The sequence below is a fragment of the Mus caroli genome, unplaced genomic scaffold, assembly GCF_978045245.1.
Source record: "Mus caroli unplaced genomic scaffold, Mus_caroli_1 scaffold_7, whole genome shotgun sequence".
NCBI classification, from domain to species: domain Eukaryota; kingdom Metazoa; phylum Chordata; class Mammalia; order Rodentia; family Muridae; genus Mus; species Mus caroli.
Genome location: NW_028227262.1, coordinates 76,885,697 through 76,900,781, shown reverse-complemented (window position 1 = coordinate 76,900,781; position 15,085 = coordinate 76,885,697). Strand labels below are relative to the sequence as shown.

The 15,085-nt window shown below is 48.7% G+C and overlaps 1 protein-coding gene across 1 annotated transcript; it reads right to left on the bottom strand.

Annotated features, from left to right (window-relative positions):
* Positions 1–830: 830 nt before the first annotated feature.
* Vamp5 (vesicle associated membrane protein 5) lies at positions 831–13,773 on the bottom strand. Its single transcript, XM_085840528.1, has 3 exons — positions 13,639–13,773; positions 2,006–2,143; positions 831–1,272 (listed from the first exon to the last, which is right to left on the bottom strand). Exons 1-3 carry the CDS (start codon positions 13,639–13,641, stop codon positions 1,105–1,107), a joined length of 309 nt encoding a protein of 102 aa, XP_085696654.1. The 5' UTR covers positions 13,642–13,773; the 3' UTR covers positions 831–1,104.
* Between the last annotated feature and the right edge of the window lie 1,312 nt (positions 13,774–15,085).

The following is a 15,085-nucleotide window of genomic DNA, read 5'->3' as shown; positions in this document are numbered from 1 at the left end:
TGTCAGATCCTTTGGAACTAGAGTTAAAGACAGCTGTGAGCTGCCCTGTGGGTGCTGGGAACTGAACCTGGATTCTCTAGAAGAACAGCCAGTGCTCTTAATCTCTGGACCAGCTCTCCAACCATTTTTTTTTTCTTTTAAGACGGGGTCTCTCATATAGCCCAGACTAGCTCCAAACTAACTGTAGCCAAGGATGATCTTGAATTTGTATTCCTCCTGTCTCTACTTCCTGAGTGCTGAAACTATAGATGTATGCACCGCCATCAACCCCAGGACTTTGTTCATACAGGGCAGGCATTTCTGTCAACTGAGTTATACTCCCAGCAAGCCCTTTCCTTTTTATCCTTCTATCTGGAGTTCCATTGGTCCTCTGAGAACGTTCAAGATATCAAAGATGATGGATTTCATTTTCATGGGAATGGGTGCAAAGGTCTGGTTTGTGGACTACTGTGCCCTTGGCCCACATTCCTTAAAGGTCCATCTGTGTAGGACAGGATCAAGTTGGAAAAGGAGAGGAAGGGGCTGTCTCCTGAAATATAGTCCTTTGGATGAGGCGATAGGTTTTCTTTTCTTTTCTTTCTTTTTTTTTTTAAGAGATTACATTAATTTGGGGGGGGTCATATAGTATGTTTGTGCTGCAGGGTGTGTGTCTGTAGTGTATATGTGTGTATGTGTATCTGTGTCTGTGGGGGGGTGTATATGTGTATGCCTATGTCTGGTGTCTGTAGGGTGTGTGTATGTATATGATATATTTTTGTGTCTGTGGTGTGTGTGTGTGTGTGTGTGTGTGTGTGTGTGTGTGTGAGAGAGAGAGAGAGAGAGAGAGAGCATTTTTAACCAAACAGCAGCTTTTACTGAGCTCCAGTGGTGTGGCCTAATAGGGCCAGTGCAACAGTCCGCTCTCAAGGGCCAGTCCATGGCATGATGGGAGATGCAGAGGAGCACATATCCTGGATGCCCTTCAGCAGTCATTTGGGTGTCCTAGATGGAAGCAAACACCAGGATTCTCTGGAGACCAAAACAGGCCAGTGCAGTCATTCAGCCTCTCCTTCAGGCCGGGCTGGGTCAGTCCCCAGTCCCTAAGGCATCACCTGCATCCTAGGCCTATGGTTTACTACTGTCCCCACCACTTGGAAGAAAGATGACCAGCAACACAATCAGGATGATGAGCAGGCCAACAGCCACTGCTAGCCCCAAGTAGACCCGGCACCGGATATTTTCCCAGCGCTTCTGCTGGGCTAAAGTCTTGGTTGTCTTGCTGAAGGCTGAACTCTGCAGATACCAAGAGATATGGGGAGAGAGTGAGGAGAGAGAGAGAGAGAGAGAGAGAGAGAGAGAGAGAGAGAGAGAGAGAAGAGAGAGTGTGTGTGTTAATGGTTCCCACAGGGCCTTAAAGCCAGCTCTCCATTCCCATGCCTTCCCGAGCTAGCATGAACTATTCCTGCACCCTCCAAATCCTGTCTGCTGCCTCTCCTCCACTCACTGTGCCCTGTGACCATTCCAGCCTGGCTCTTGATCTCAGTCACTACTATAACACTTGACTCTCCATCCTGCTAGCTCACACCCACTTAGCAATACCAGGCTGTGACCACAAGGAATGCACACATCTCCAAAGACTTGTTTATTTCTGTTTGTGTGTTATTGTTTGTAAGACAGGGTCTCATGAATCTCAGGCTTGGACTTACTGTGCACCGAGAATGAGCTTCTGAGCCTCTGGTCTGTCTCCTGAGTGCCGGGATCCTAGGTATGCCACCACTCCATGCCACAGTGGGGTGTGAGCCCAGGGCTGTGCGTGCTACATAAGCACTCTACCAGCTGAGCTACAGCCCCAACCCAAAGGCATCTTGGTGAAACCGACTTGTAGGAAACCCGGAAGTTGCACACTGATAAGCAGGCAAGCCTAGGAGCTCACCTAGGGCCTCACCTCCCCAGCAAAGCCTAAGCGCTCCCTCTAAGGGTCAAACTTCTCCTATCCCTCCTCCCGCTGTTCCCATCGGCCACACACCATGTCCAGGAGCTGGTCTGAACGCTGCTCCAACTCCGCCAGCTTGCCGTGACGCTCCAGGACCTTGTCGAAATTGTTGAGCATGATTTCCGTCACTTCGTCCGCCTGCTGCTGGCATTGCTTCAGTTCTTTCCCTGCCTGAGCACCAAACCCAAGGTCAAGGCTGTGAGGGTTCCCCACCCAGCCTTCCTCTGGCACAAAAGACCTAAAAAATCCCCTACAATGCCTGTGTGTGGTGGATGAGTAATAGCCTCCTTGGTGTGTACGGCATGAGATATTCAGGTTAAAGGGCTGCCTTCTGAGCAGTTTGCTTCCAGGTTCCTACCCTTATCCGTCCACCCTGGATTTCAGCATCTCAGCTCCTTCCTCAGTTCCTCCCGAACTGGGAGCTTCCCAGGTCCTCACCTTCCCACAAAGAAGACACTTTGCTCACCTGCTCCAAGATGGCATCTACCCCATGTTCACCTTTCGTATGGCCCCCAAGAAGTAGTGAAGACCAGGGAGCCAGGCAGGAAAACGGTCTGCTCCACAGAACTAGGAAAGTCATTGGAGACCAGATCACAGCCGAGTCTCTAGAAGTGCTCACAAACTCAGCAGCTCAGCTCTCCCTCTTTGGACCTCTGACCAGTCAGTCAGGCCAGTTCTGCCTCTGAGCTAAGCTGCTCTCCACCTTCTAGTGACCACCTTCTAGTTCCTCTCCTCCTGGGAACCTCAGATCCTCTGGCCTTTGGCTCCCAGCCTTCTAGTCAGCTGGGATCCCGTCTTTAATAGGACCCAAGTGACAGACTGGCTTCTGAACCTGGGCAGCCACAGCTTCACCTAACCGAGGAACCCAATCTGTTTTGAAGGGTTGGGAGGAGGTGAATACAAGTTTCAATCTGGGGGAGGTGAAAGGGAAAGAGGGGGAGAGGGTCAGAGGGAAAGAGGGTGGGGCAAAAGCCCACTGCCTCTAGATGCTATGTGCAAAGACCATGAGCAGGTCTATTCAGGAAGATGAATTCCAGAGGATTAGCAAACCACAATTCCCTCCCCTCAACCTCATCCTTCCCAGCCCATCCCTATTCTGTCTCCTGTGCACAGCAACTGTCACCCACTACCCCGCCCCCCCTTTCCGGTTGGCCCATATCTCCAACTGTTTGCAGCAGACAGTTTGGCACTTAACAGAATTCCACCTAAAACCAGAGAATTTCTGTTGGAAGGGACCTGGTAGTCACAGAGGATTCCGTCCTACTCAAGCAAGAATCCTCACCCAGGATCTTTGCAGCTGCCTTATACACAGCCTCAGAGCATTCCCAGGGCGTGAGTCCTGTCTAGATCACAAGCTCCCAGTGGGAGGGCAGGGAGCAGCTCCATCCTTCAGCATCCAGAAGCCCAGGAGGCCAACACAGGGACCCAGTAAAGGGACCAGTTGCTTCATTACCTATCCTAAAGGAACTCTGTCTCAAGAGAGGTTCTCCTGGCTTGCTTATCTAGCCCAGCAAGAGTTTCAGGGGACAGGCACCTGAAACCCAAACAGGTCAATATTTACCCAAGAGCTAGAAAAACAGCCTGTTTTAAGTGTGGGGCAGGCAAACCAAGGAGGCAGAGGGTGTTCAGACGCTGGGACACAGGGCAGCAGAGAAGAGAACAAGGAATTCACGCTTCCTCCCATTCCTGAGTCACTGGTCATCCCCACTGTGGTGGCTGCATGGTTGGACAAGGCTCCATTGTTTGAACTTCTCCCACATTGCAGGACTCCACAGCATAGACTTGGGAATGGACAAAGATTTAAGCATGAGAACCATTACTAGAGATTGGTGGAAATCTGAGGGCTTTTTTGTTCTTTATTATTGTAGGGGGACACAAATGTGGAAGCCAGAGGACAACTTTGTGCAGTCAGTTCTTTTTTTGTTTTGTTTTGTTTTGTTTTTGTTTTCTTTTGAGACAGGGTTTCTCTGTGTAGCCCTGGCTGTCCTGGAACTCACTCTGTAGACGACCAGGCTGGCCTCGAACTCAGAAATTTGCCTGCCTCTGCCTTCCAAGTGCTGGGATTAAAAACATGCGCCACCACACCAGGCTAATGGAGTCAGTTCTTGCCTTCCATTTTTACAATGGATTCTAGGGATTGAACTCAGGCCAGCAGGCTTGTATGTAAAGCACTTTACCTGTTAAGCCATCACACTGGCCCCTGTCTGTCTGTCTGTCTGTCTGTCTGTCTGTCTGTCTCTCTCTCTCTCTCTCTCTCTCTCTCTCTCTGTCTCTGTCTCTGTCTCTCTGCCTCTCTGTCTCTCTCTCTGTCTCCGTCTCTCTCTGTCTATCTCTCTCTGTCTCTGTCTCTCTGTCTGTCTCTTTCTGTCTCTCTGTCTGTCTCTCTGTCTCTATCTCTCTGTCTCTCTCTCTCTGTCTCTGTCTCTCTCTGTCTCTCTGTCTTTCTCTCTGTGTCTCTCTCTCTCTGTGTACAGTGTATGAGTGTGTAGTGAACGTTAGCATGTGCTTGCTGGAATGCCCGCCTGTAATGCACCCAGATGCCAACAGATGATGCCCCACTCCATCACAACCTATCTTAACTTCCTTGAGGGTTGGTCTCTCACTGAACCTGGAAGAGTCTGGCAGCCAGAAAGCCCCACCAACATTTCTGTCTCTTTTCCTGTCCCCCAGGCATTAAGATTATAGACATGTGCAGCTATACCTAGCTTTTCACATGGGTTCTGGACATGTGACCTCAGGTTCTCCTGTGTCAGTGACAAGTGCAGATAACCACTGAGCCATCACACCAGCTACCTCCTCCTTTATCTTTCTCTTCTCTTTTCTTTCTTTCTTTCTTTCTTTCTTTCTTTCTTTCTTTCTTTCTTTCTTTCTTTCTTTCTTTCTTTCTTTCTTCTTTCTTTCTTTCTTTCTTTCTTTCTTCCCTCCTTCCTTCCTTCCTTTCTTTCTTTTTTTCTTTCTTTTTCTCTTCTCTTACTTTCTTTCTTTTTTCTTCTTTTTGACAAGGTTTTGTATAACCCAGATTGGCTTCTGAAATGACCTTGAACATCTGATCTTATTAGTTTCATTTCCTGGTACTATATTACAGGTGTACTCTACCATGCCCTGTTTATGTGGTGCTAGCAATTAAAGCCCAGGGCTCTATTCCTGCTTAGGTAAGCACTCTACCTACTGAACTACATCTCTAACTCTGTCCTTCTGTTCTGGATGCTACAACTGTTGCTATCTTATTCCAATATAAGGGTCATGTTCTATAGAGAGTGACTGTGCCTCTAGCTGCAGTCTGGAACCTTTTCCCTTCACAGAGAAGCCAGGCCTATTGCCTATTGGGAACTAAGACAGGCTCCAGGAAACACAGCCACCAGATCCCAGACCACATTGTTCCCCTCAGCCAGAGGAGAAAGGACCCTGACTATGTGCACAGGTTTCTGCTGGCAGTATAAAAGTTAAATTGCTAGGGAATGTTTTAGGGAAGAGCTGAGCAAACAGAGGGCGAGGGCCAGGCTGCTACTTGTAACGAAGCCAATGGCCTGGCATCTGGGAGACATGTGACATTTTCTGAATGAATCGTACCTGTTTCCAGGGAGATCTCTCTCCACCAGATACCATTGGAGAATTACACAGAGACATAAAGTGAGTAGCCATGAAGTGAGTAGATTACAGTGGTCAGAGAATTGTAATCAAAAGGGCAGTTGTTGGGTTGAACTCAGCCATTCTGCAGAGACAGGGACATGGCCCACTAGTGAAGGGACATAGCAGAAGGTGGAGAGGCTGGGTGGGGCTAGGGAAAGCAGTGGAAGTCAAGGGGTAGAAACTAGTACAGCGGAAGTGATGATAAAAGCCAACCAAGCCAGGTGAGGCACCTCTGAGTTCCAGGCCAGCCTGGGTCTCAAAAAGCATCAGGAGTGACACAACTGTAATCCCAACATTCCACAGGCAGAGGCAAGAGAATGAGAGAAATTCTAGTCCATCTTTGGCCTGGCCTACATGAGACCAGATCAAGGTCAGGGCTGGGGCTGCATGGGCTGCGAAGATGGCTCAGTGGGTAACAAGAGTGCTTGCTGTATATTCATAAGCTCCTGAGTTTGGATCCCAAGCACCCATGGAAAAGGCTAGTCGTGGCTGCACACCCCAATAACCATGGCTCTGGGAGAGCAGAGACAGAGGATCATTGGGTCTTAGTGGCTGCCATTCTGGCTCCAGGCTTGGTAAGAAACCTCGTCTCAAGGGAATTTGGCAGAGAGTGATAGAGCAAGGTAACACACACACACACACACACATACACACACACACTCACTCACTCACGATACACATGAGTGGATAGACATGAGAAGTCCAGACGGTGAAGCCCAGCCAACAGGGAGAAGCCATGCATTAGCAAGGATATGAAGCGATGCCTACAGGGTCAGGAAAGCACCGAGGGAGAAGAGGAAGGGGGTGGGTGAGAAAAATATTTCTGAGACCTGCCAGAATCCAGCAGGACTTGGGGGTTTTGAGCCAAAGGGAAGCAGAGTGGAGTGGTTGTGAGACATCGGGTGGTAAGTACACAGGGAATGTTCTTGTCAGACTGGTACCATCTGCACAGACTACCCCCCTGCAGCACATGTGCACACCACACACAGCCCATGCTAAGAAGTAAACCCAGAGCCACAAAACACGACATACAGGGCAATTGTTCTGACAGCGAGTGACACACTTGACCCTCTAGAATCCCTTTCTGGATTTTCTGGGCTCATGTGAAAACACACTCTCAATCATCTGTGTTGAACTTAGACCTGCTCAGGGACAGCACTCACCAGTGTGTGTGGTTATAGGGTCAACTGCCAACATTGAAAAAGAAAGAAAGAAAGAAAGAAAGAAAGAAAGAAAGAAAGAAAGAAAGAAAGAAAGAAAGAAAGAAAGAAAGAAAAGAAGAAAACAGAAAAATACACTTCCGACGGGAGTGGTGGCGCACGCCTTTAGTCCCAGCACTTGGGAGGCAGAGGCAGGCGGATTTCTGAGTTCGAGACCAGCCTGGTCTACAGAGTGAGTTCCAGGACAGCCAGGGCTACACAGAGAAACCCTGTCTCGAAAAACCAAAAAAAAAAAAAAAAGAAAAAGAAAAAAGAAAAATACACTTCCTGTTGCTGAGGCAGGAGGAACAGTTTAACCCTTAAATTCCAGCAACATATTGCAAGTCAGCACTCCCAACTCCCCTGCTTTATTTTGTCTTATATACACCTGGTTTTCAGGGAATTCAATATATCGACCAGCTAGGCTGCTTGAACTCACAGATATCTCCTTGCCTCTGCCTGAGACCATGTCTCTGAAAATCAAGAAGTAGGGTGTGGTCATGCTTGCACAGAACCCTAGCACAGCGGAGGGCAGAGCACGTGACACGACAGAGGAAGGTTCCCAGGACTTGCCCACGTGAAAACTGTTTGTACTGGTGAACACTTGTAACCTCAATGCTCGAAGCATTGCTTGGGCCATGGGAGACAGGAGGACCCCTGAACCTGACGGAGAATGAGGTCTGGCTTCAGCAAGCAAGCCCCTGTCTCAAAAACAAAACAAAACAAAACAAAACAAACAACCAAAAACCCCAAAAACAAAGAACCCAAGATGTGCTGCCTCCCTCCCTCGCTTCAGATTCCGCCTCCGCCACTTTCCATCCCGTAACCGACTCTGGGAAATGTTACCTTTCTGACCAGTCTCTTCCTCTTTTGTAAAGTTGTGGTGATAACAGTGCCTACCTCATAAACCTCATCATATTAGCTCAGATTATGTGACACGGTATAGACAAAAGTCTTAGCAATGCCTCACCTGACTGAATGCTAAGTAAATAGCAGCAATTAATACTCACATAGACCAAATTTTCATCTCTTTTTCTATTAAAGACTTTTATTTATTTATTTATTTTTCAGGATGGAGTTTCTTTGTATAGCCCTGCTTGTCCTGGACATCTCTCCGTAGACCAGGCTGACCTCAGAAATCTGCCTACCTCTGCCTCCAGAACACGGGGCTTAAAGGCATAAGCCATCACACGCCAGCTGACTTTTTTTTTTTTTTTTCGATCCAGGGTTTCTCTGTGTAGCCCTGGCTGTCCTGCTGTCCTCGAATTCACTCTGTAGACCAGGCTGGCCTCGAACTCAGAAGTCCCCCTGCCTCTGCCTCCCGAGTGTTGCAATTAAAGGCATGCGACACTACTGCCAGGCTTCCAGCTGACTTTTTTTAAACGTGAAATTTTTTTTAGATTTATTTACTTTACGTGAGTGAGTGTTTTCCCTGCAGGTGTGTATGTGTACAGTTGTGTGCCTGGTGTGAGTGTTTTCCCTGCACGTGTGTATGTGTACAGTTGTGTGCCTGGTGTGAGTGTTTTCCCTGCACGTGTGTATGTGTACAGTTGTGTGCCTGGTGTGAGTGTTTTCCCTGCACGTGTGTATGTGTACAGTTGTGTGCCTGGTGTGAGTGTTTTCTCTGCACGTGTGTATGTGTACAGTGTGTGTGCCTGGTGTGAGTGTTTTCCCTGCACGTGTGTATGTGTACAGTGTGTGTGCCTGGTGTGAGTTTTTCCCTGCACGTGTGTATGTGTACAGTGTGTGTGCCTGGTGTGAGTGTTTTCTCTGCACGTGTGTATGTGTACAGTGTGTGTGCCTGGTGTGAGTGTTTTCCCTGCACGTGTGTATGTGTACAGTGTGTGTGCCTGGTGTGAGTTTTTCCCTGCACGTGTGTATGTGTACAGTTGTGTGCCTGGTGTGAGTGTTTTCCCTGCACGTGTGTATGTGTACAGTGTGTGTGCCTGGTGTGAGTGTTTTCCCTGCACGTGTGTATGTGTACAGTGTGTGTGCCTGGTGTGAGTGTTTTCCCTGCACGTGTGTATGTGTACAGTGTGTGTGCCTGGTGTGAGTGTTTTCCCTGCCCGTGTGTATGTGTACAGTGTGTGTGCCTGGTGTGAGTGTTTTCCCTGCACGTGTGTATGTGTACAGTTGTGTGCCTGGTGTGAGTGTTTTCCCTGCACGTGTGTATGTGTACAGTGTGTGTGCCTGGTGTGAGTGTTTTCCCTGCCCGTGTGTATGTGTACAGTGTGTGTGCCTGGTGTGAGTGTTTTCCCTGCACGTGTGTATGTGTACAGTGTGTGTGCCTGGTGTGAGTGTTTTCCCTGCACGTGTGTATGTGTACAGTGTGTGTGCCTGGTGTGAGTGTTTTCCCTGCACGTGTGTATGTGTACAGTGTGTGTGCCTGGTGTGAGTGTTTTCCCTGCACGTGTGTATGTGTACAGTTGTGTGCCTGGTGTGTTTCCCTGCACGTGTGTATGTGTACAGTGTGTGTGCCTGGTGTGAGTGTTTTCCCTGCACGTGTGTATGTGTACAGTGTGTGTGCCTGGTGTGAGTGTTTTCCCTGCACGTGTGTATGTGTACAGTTGTGTGCCTGGTGTGAGTGTTTTCCCTGCACATGTGTATGTGTACAGTGTGTGTGCCTGGTGCCCAAGAAAGTCAGAGGAGGCTGTCAGACGTGCACAGACCTGGAATTATGGTTTGCTGTGGGCCACCATGTAGGTTCTGGGAATCAAATCCAGGTCTTCTGCAGGAATGGTCATCTCTTCAGCCCTAAAATTTATCTTTAAAAAAAATATTTATGGGTGCTGGAGAGTTGTCTCAACAGTTAGGAGCACTGGCTGCTCTTCCAGAGGGCCTTGGTTTCTTTCCCAGCACCCACATCCGTAACTGCAGTTCAGGGGATCTGACTGTGCTCTGGCTCTTCAGTCACCTGCCATGTGGACCACCCATCGTGGCCACTGAAGGCTGGATGCAGGTCCTCTGGAGGGGCAGCAGTTGCCTTTAACTAATAAGCCATTCTGCAGCCCAAGCTTTTTTTTTTTTTTTTTTCTTGAGACAGGTCTAAGGTAGTCCTGTTTGCAGCTAGTCTTGAACTCATTTCATAGCTGAATACAATCTTGAACTCCCAATCTTCCTGCTCTACCTCACAAGTGCTCGGAGAACAGATGTACACCATCATAAACACTTGGTTCCCCTTACACCTCACCTCTTTTTTTCCCCCCAAGCTTTATTTATTTTTATTTTATGGGTGTGGCTGTTTTGTCTGTATATATGTCTGTGCACCATGTACATACAGGGTCTGAGGAAGCCAGAAAAAAGGTGACCAACCCTCTGGAACTAGACTTTCAGACAGCTGTTTGCTGTTGTGAAATCTGTTGTGGAAATCAAATCTGGGGCCCCCGTAAGAGCAGTCAATTTTTAAAAATATGTATTTTACCTATGAGTAAGTTGCGTACATGCTGGTATGCATGTATGCCCAAGGAAGTCAGAGTACCAAGGCTGCTTGGAAGTAGGGATCTGGAGTTAGGGATGGCTGGGAGCCACCATCTGGGTGCTGGGAATCCAACTCAGGTTCTCTGAAGTCGCAACAAATGCTCTTAACCACTGAGCCACTGCTCCAGCCGACCCCTCCACCCCCTGCTTATGCAGAAGTGTTGGAGACCTTAGGAAGGGTATCTCAGGTGTGGATGTAAGTTCCTCAAGAGAGTCATCTTTTCTCTCTCATGAGATCCACAACCAGCCTAGGTCTCTCTGTTGCACACTCAGGCTTTTACTTCCTTCTTATTTTCATAAGTTGAAAATGAAAAGTTTTCATTGGCTGTAGATCTTTTAGAACCAGCCTTTAGCCCAGTGGTTCTCAACCTCCCTGTTACCCTTTAATACAGTTCCTCACATATGGTGACCCCCAGTCAGAGAAATTATTTTTGTTGCTACTTCATAACTTTAATGTTGCTACTGTTATGAATCATAATGTGAATATTTTTGGAGATAGAAGATTGCCAAAGGGGTGGAGGCGCACAGGTTGAGAGCCAGTGCTCTAGCTCCAGGCTCTGCTGTCTTCATCGGATGCTACAGGCTACTGAAATCTGTGTTTATTTGTGTAGCACTGGAATTTGAACCATGTACGATGATCCATACTGCAGCCCTTTCAGAAATTTTAATTTTCTATTAAAGAAAACATGAAACAGACTCCCATTAAATTGTACAGCCTGGCTGGGGACTTGGGGGTCCTCCTGCCTCTGCCCACAAGTGTTGGGACTACAGGCCTTAAGTGTTGATCAATAGTAACAGCTGCTACCTTTCCGTGGTCACAGGACCTGACCCAGCACTGAGCTAGCTGTGCATGTGGGTATCTGGCTAAACCTTTACAATAACCCACTGAAGATAGTATTATTGTCCTTGTCTAGAGTAAGTAGGTAACCAACCTGAGGGTAGAATGGACAGAGATTCCACATGTCTAATCCCTGTGCTAAACCAGACACACAGAAAGTGTGAGGTCTGGTGCCCTGATGACTGGCTAAAGAGTACTAGCCACTGGATGCCAACTCTGCTTGTGTTCAAAGGAGAGAGGCCTGTGACTACAAGCACAAATTCTGCCAGATGAATGACTCCAAGGATTATTTTAGGCCGAGCATAGGCCTATGGACCTACTTAATCCCAGTACTCAGTAGGCAGAGTTCAGGGCCAATCACGTCTATATAGTATATAGTCGGACCTTGTCTAAAAAAATTTATTCTATATCTGGACATGGTGTCAAATACTTGTAATCCTAGCACTTGGGAGGCAGAGGCAGAAGCATTGCTGCAACTTCAAGGCCAGCTTTGTTTACATAGGTCGTTTAAGGGCACGGTTATATAGCAAGACTGCCTCAAAACAACAAAAAAAAAATTAGTTAACTCCATTCAGGCACGGTGGCTCAGCGACATAGTGAGTTCCGCATCAATCTGATCTACATGAGACCCTGTCCCCCAAAACCAACCAACCAAGCGAAATAATTTTTAGTTATTTATGGTGGGGCTGGAGAGATGGCTCAGCATTTAAGAGCACGTGCTGCTTTTCTAGAAGATCTGGGTTCCTAGCACCCACTTGGCGGCTCACAGGTGCCTGAAATTCCAGTACGAGGTGAAATTCCCTCTTCTGGCCTCCACAGGCACTGCACACACATGGTACCCCGAACACAGACATGCAGGGGAAAATTCATACACATAAATAAAATCTTTTTAAATGATTTATGGTGCTAGGAAGATGCCATAAATAAATCCCCTGTTGCACAAGTTTGGGGACCAGAGTCTGACTCCCTAGCACCCACATTAAAGCCAGGCAGTCTGCTTGTAATCCTAGGGGCAGGAAGAAGGGGCCGGTCCCAAGGACAAGCTGGCAGCTAGACTAGACAAACTGGTGAGCTCCAGGTTGAACCAGAGACCCCGTCTCCAAAACTAAAGTGGAAAGCTGTTTAATAAGACACCTGACATCAGTCTCTGACTTCCACTTGTATCTAAACATGCATGTGCCCAGGCACGTGAACAAGCGTGCATACCACACATGCAAAAAAATATTGCTCATCTCCATCTCTCATTTTCATCTCCCCCATCACTGTTTTGTGCTACTCCAATGGAAAAAAAAAAGAATTTTTAAAAAATCATTTTGACCGAATGAGTCCCAGCGAAGAAAAGGGAAAGGAAAGAGAAATCAATCAGGGGTAGGGTTATATATGGTAGTCAGAGGGATGGGATGCCGGAGGAAAGAGCTGGAGACAGAAAGGGAGACAAGGGAAGAAGAAATAGATGATGGAGCTGGAGACAGGCTGAAGGGATAAAATTAATGCATCCCCCAGACTCTGAACCCCCAAGGTTCTTCTGAACAGCCAGATAACCTAACCTGGCCCAGCCTTCTTTTCAGAACTTCTCAAGAGCTGAGAGCCCGCGGAAAGACCATCTCTGCCCTGTACTCTGGGAAGTGGGCTCTCAGCTCCAGCCCATTCTCAGAGCCTCCCTCGGTTTCCTGGTGTGGCCTCAAAGCTTAGGGCTACCTTCCTGCCACACTTCCTTTTCCTGCCTCCAGTTCCCTAGAGATGAGGCCATCCAGGCATTGCCACCCCTAGCTAGGCCACATCCATCCCATCTTAGAGTACTAAACTTGCTTCCAGTCTGGCCGCCTTCCCAGGAGCCCTGGAAGGTGGGATCCAGGCACCAGTGGTCCCTGACACTTTTTGTCTTGGAAATGGCAAGTCTGCAGCAGGAGTGACTGCAGGTGACTCAACTCATAATTATGTTACTAGGTAGAGGTTAGGAAAGAGTCAGCAGGCTGGGTCACACGGATAACTTCATGGAACTTTTATAGTAAACAACTTATTTTCTCTTTTCCCCAAGGGAAGTGTTTATCTGTCAGCACGTCAGCACGGGGCCTCTACCAGGCATCTGCTCAGGTTTCCAACCCTTGGGCCAGCTCTGGCTCCTCTTAGCCTGGGGAAGAGCTGGAGAGGTCATCGCATTACCTACCACTTCTCAGCAAAGGGTTCTGAGTGCCTGGCAGCAGGGACCATAAACATCTTCTTTAACCTCTCAAGGACCCACCAAGGTAAGTATTGCTGCCCCTACTTCACTGCGCGGAAAAGGAGGCTCGTGGAGGTTAAGTGACTTGCCCGGTATTGCCGGGAGCTGATAACTGCTCCAGGAGCGTGGGAAGCTGTAGCACCGCTCACTCTGCCCCGACGGGGCGCACTCCGGAGTCTCCCTCCCCGGTTGCCTGCAAAGTTGGGGACTGGTCCGTGCGACCAGCGTGACCCACGCCCCTGGCGTTCAAGATCCTGCTTTTTGCCCCTGCACAATCGCCCTCTGCCCCTGCCCGTCTCACCATTGCCTCAGCAGCCGCCGCCGCTGCCTGCTCGCCGGCTCCGATTCCTCTGCCCCGAGCGGCCTCAGTGCCCGCGGCCCGGGAGGAAGCCGTGGGGCGGGGCGGGCCCGCAGCCCAAGAGGGAGGGGGGCGCGCCTTCTCAGAGGTGCCCGTCTCGGGCAAACCGAAAGCTGTGACAGGACCCGTGGGGCGCCTCCTACCGGGCCACCGGCGTCCGATTTCCGATGACACCCCAGCCTGGTGAATTGGGGACTGATGTCTCTTGGATCTGGGGCTGCATCAGGAATTAGTCATGCAAAAAGCATCTGTGGGAGCTAAGTGCTGGAGATGACATGAACAAGCCAGAAGTATTTGCCACCTTGGTGAGTGCGTCTCACCCGAAATTAAAAACACACCAACCACTCCAAAGTTCTGATTATTTACAGACGGAGCAGGCAGTATTCTGAATACATTATATGTCACCGAGTTATACCCTTAAAAATGGTAAGCTAGGGGCTGGCGAGATGACTCAAGGCACTTGATGTCAAACATAATGATCAGAGTTCCATCCCTAGGACTCGCGCTGTGGAAAGAACCAACTCCTGCAAGTTGGCCTCTGATCTCCATACATTGCGGGAGGAAGATTTTTAAAATGCTAAAGTGTTGCAGGCATTTCTGTGAGCTAAAAGTCTCAATGGTGTGTGGATGAATCTCAGCCCCAAATAAGAGATGACAACAGCAGCCAGGCCAAGTTTTGAACCAACAAGAGGCAGAAGAGGCAAAGGAGAAGATGGGAGCCAGCTTCCAAAGTGGTACTCAAGCAGAGGCCGTATCTTTTGGATAAGAATGAAATACAAACTACACAGACTGTCTTGAAGAGTTTCACAGCGTGAGTTTAGGACAGAGTTGCAAGCTGCTGCAAGGAAAACAAACAGGTGTTGCCCAGCCTGAGAACATACACTTTCTCTTAGATTCCTGGTGCAGGCCTTGCGGGATGGTCCTCTAACAGGTGAGGAAGATGGAGGTCTTGACTGCGGCTTTTCTTGCAGAACCGGGATCTGAGAAGTCCTTTCCTTAATCTCACTGGCCCGTCCCAGCCTCAGGGCAACTCCAAGGTTAAAATGAGGTTGTTTGTAAAGAACTGTGCAAAAGGTGCAGAAAGCCTGAAGACTTGTAAAGGATACGCTGTGCTCTGAATTCCACAGAAAGCTCACGGAGGAATATATTAAGTGGTGCTGTTTTATGTGCTTAATCAAAGGCTAAAATGGGAGAGCGCAGAGACGGCTCAGCAGTTAAGAGTCCTGGCTGCTCCTGCAGAGGACTGAGATTTGTCAGCACTACATGCCAGCTCACTGCGGTCTGTAACTCCAGCTCCAGGGGATCCGATGCCCTGTTCTGGCCTCCAAGGACACCTGTCACACATGTGGTACACAGTCACACAGGCAGGGGAAGCATCTTTACACATAAA

What these genes read in the sequence shown, in the direction of transcription:
- Vamp5 (XM_085840528.1), bottom strand. An exon ending in CAGACCAGCTCCTGGACATG is followed by an intron (nt 1,273 to 2,005) that starts GTGTGTGGCCGA and finishes TGGTATCTGCAG; the next exon opens with AGTTCAGCCTTCAGCAAGAC.